Genomic DNA, 3,418 nt, shown 5'->3' with positions numbered 1-3,418 from the left:
CAGGAGGCAGAGATTGCAGTGAGCCGAGATCATGCCACTGCACTCCAGCCTGGTAACAGAGTGAGACTCCATCTCAAAAAAAAAAAAAAAAAAAAAAATACATGTTAATAAAAAGGCAATGAAAAATAACAAGACCTCCAATTTCTGCACCATTTGTGTAACTCTTCAGAAACAGCCATGGGAAAAACCCCAGCACCAAACTCTGCCTTCAAGTGGGTCTGTATAGCTTCTGGACATGTCTGCCTTGGAGCTTTATTAGGAGAGAATAAAGAGATGTTTGTTTCCCAAGAAGTGCTGACTCTGCACTTCCCAATTTTCAGATCATACTAAAAGGAAGCTGCCCAAAAATGTCAGAGGCAAGCTTGGGCCTGTACAGTGTCTTATAGGCTGAAGGCTGAGACAACACACCTATTTCCCAACTTCTAAGGGTGCAAGAGGGGGTGGGAGTGAGGCCACAATCTTTAGGCGGCCCCTGTTTGTTTCTGTCTCTCATTTTTCCCCTCCAATAAAGGCAGCCAAAGCTCCCTCAGCCAAGTCTGGTCTTGACTCCAGGGAGCTCCAGACCTTTTCAGTGGAAGCTCTGCACAAACGTGCTGGGACAAATTGTCTGTAAACAAATGCACCATCAAATCCACTGCTCCCTGACAGCCCTCAGGAAGCAAGCAGAGCCTACTACTCTCAAACTCTTGACCAGCAAAATGACCAGCTTGACCTGTGAAATCAGCACTAACTCATGAACACTAAATGGGCCAGCTGGAGCATTAACTGTCACATAGAGCCAAAGTGACAATGTTCTTGTAGTCAGGTGGGGTTTAAACTCCTATACTTTAACTTTACAGAAGCCCTTTATTGCCAAGGGAAGAGCCCGTACTTACTCTTAGAGGATCACTACTACTACACATGCCTCCTCACCCCCAGAAAGGAAACTGAAGTGCTCTATGGCTGTCCTGCCCTAAAACATCCTATTACCTTTACCCAACCCCCTTGCATCCTACCTGCAGCACATCAGATGCTGACTTGAGGGTCATCATGAAATCACTGCCCAGCAACAGCTTGTTCTTGCTGGATGTTCCCCTATTTACTTTGGCTCTCAGCATAAATCTCTAAGAATAATGGCTACCATACATTTAAATATTCCAACAGTAACTACACAGGCTGGAATTACTCAGCATCTCCCCACCTGGTAAGTCACAAACGTGCAGAAAGCACACAATAACTTGTACTCTTGACCCTCTCATGTTGAGGCAAGACTGCTTTTTGCAAAGATCAGCTAATGAAATGAACATGATAACACAAGGTTCCTGTCTGAGATTCCTAAATGTAAAGGAAAATTTGGTATCTCTCACTTCATTTCTCTGTGGTTTTACTTATTTTTTATTTTTGAGACAGGGTCTCACTCTGTCACCCAGGCTGGAGTGCAGTGGAGCGATCTCAACTCACTGCAACCTATGCCGCCCCAGCTCATGTGATCTCCCGAGTAGCTGAGATTACAAGGCATGGGCCACCATGACTGGCTAATTTTTGTAGAGACCGGGTCTTGGCATGTTGCCCAGGCTGGTCTCAAACTCCTGGGCTCAAGCAATCCACCTGCCTCAGCCTCACAAAGTGCTGGGATTACAGGAATGGACCACCGCGCCCGGCCTCCTCCGTGTTATTTACTCTCCGTGTTCCCTCTTCCACATTTGTCCAGGTGGGGTAATCCTACTTAGCCTCAGAGTCTCTGGTCAAGAGCCACCTCTGTTGTTCCTACAGTAGACCCGTCACACTCTTACTGAAGGTGTTAGCATATGCAACTCTCTCCGCTTTTTGGAATGTAAGCTCCTCCAAGGTCGGAACTGGGTCATATTTATTTTCATCTCCCTAAAGCCTTGCAAAGGGTCTAGTATAAAAAGGAATCTAGTGCAATGTTGGGAAGTCAGTCAGTGCATCAACTCCCCGTGACCAGGTAAAGAATTTTGTCTCCCTCCCATTCCCCAGGGAAGTCACGTACCTTGTGGAGCTTGTCGGCATTGTCATAGTAACCCTGAAGTTCCTGGTGAAGCACCCGGTTCTCCTCTGTTAATATTTCCACCATTTGCTGGGCTCGCTCCACAATCGCAAAGGCATCTGGACCGAGCTGCTGGCTGGGGGAGGCGGCGGGCGGGGGCTGTGGAGCGCCCAGGGCCATCGGGAGTGGAAGCGGCAGGGAGACAGAGTGCAGTGGCCCGCTGGTGGAGGAGGTCTGGGAGGACATGGGGCTGTGCTGCTGCATGGTTGACGGGAACGGAAGTTGGCACGGGCGGCTGCAAGGCAATGGAAGGCAGCAGTTAGAGCCCGGGGAAATGGTGGGAGCAGGAAGGAAGCCCCAACAATACTGGCACTGTTGATGGTTTCCACGGTCAGAAGCCATCAGTGCACTTCCCAGTGGGAGGTATTCACTGTGCTCCCATCTCAATTAGCACCATTCCGGCTATTGGGGAAACAGCAACCAAGACAGACCAGGTCCCTGCTCTCAGACGTTTACATGCTAGGGAGAGAGACAGGCAAGCCACCCAACAAGAAAGCCAAGTATCAAAACTTAACAATTACTCTCCAAAGATAAGGTGGAGTGATGTGGCAGGGAATGACCCCATGGCTACTTCCTACTGAGAGGGCAGAGAAGGAGTCTCTGAGAGGGGTGGTTTGAGATGAAGTCACACTGACAGACAAGAACCAGTGGGTTGGACGGAGCGGGTAAAGAAGTGGGGAAAAGGAGTATTCTAGGTAGGAGATGTCAGCTAGCACAGTGGTCCCCAACCACTGGGCCATGGACCAGTACCCATCTGTGGCCTATTAGGGACTGGGCCACATAGCAGGAGGTGAGAAGCAGGTGAGTGAGCAAAGTTTCATCTGTATTTACAGCCGCTCCCCATGGTTCACATTACTGCCTAAGCTCTACCTTCTGTCAGATCAGCAGTGGCATCAGATTCTCATAGGAGCGTGAACCCTATTGTGAATTGTGCATGCAGGAGATCTAGGTTGTTTTTTCCTTATAATAATCTAATGCCTGATAGCCTGTCACTGTTTCCCATCAACCCAGATGGGATGATCTAGTTGCAAGAAAACAAGCTCAGGGCTCCTACTGATTCTACATTATGGTGAGTTGCATAATTATTTCATTATATATGACAATGTAATAATAATAGAAACAAAGTGCACAATAAATGTGATGTGTCTGAATCATCCTAAAACTACTCCAACCTCATGATTGTCTGCGGAAAAACTGTCCTCCACAAAACAGGTCCCTGGTACCAAAAAGGTTGGAAATGCTGAGCTAGCGCACAGGGCCTGAGGCAGGAATTAGCACTGGCACAAGCAAGAAGTATGAAGCACTGCCAGCAAGTAGCAGTGCAAGATAAGACTAGAGTGATGGGCAGGTGCCATGGCCAGACTTTACCTT

The 3,418-nt window shown here is 48.2% G+C and overlaps 1 protein-coding gene across 3 annotated transcripts in view; it reads right to left on the bottom strand.

Annotated features, from left to right (window-relative positions):
• The window catches only part of AMOTL1 (angiomotin like 1), a 188,692-nt gene that overhangs the window by 60,052 nt on the left and 125,222 nt on the right, over positions 1 to 3,418 (bottom strand). For all 3 annotated transcript variants that reach the window (XM_012000930.1, XM_012000931.1, XM_012000932.1), the window contains one exon: positions 1,991 to 2,282. In XM_012000930.1, the coding sequence (XP_011856320.1) occupies positions 1,991 to 2,282 (292 nt within the window). The remainder of the gene's footprint in view (positions 1 to 1,990; positions 2,283 to 3,418) is intronic.

Source organism: Mandrillus leucophaeus, unplaced genomic scaffold (assembly GCF_000951045.1).
Source record: "Mandrillus leucophaeus isolate KB7577 unplaced genomic scaffold, Mleu.le_1.0 Scaffold643, whole genome shotgun sequence".
In the NCBI taxonomy this organism is placed as follows: Eukaryota; Metazoa; Chordata; class Mammalia; order Primates; family Cercopithecidae; genus Mandrillus; species Mandrillus leucophaeus.
The sequence above is the reverse complement of the archived record's forward strand: the minus strand, read 5'-3'. Positions and strand labels throughout refer to the sequence as shown.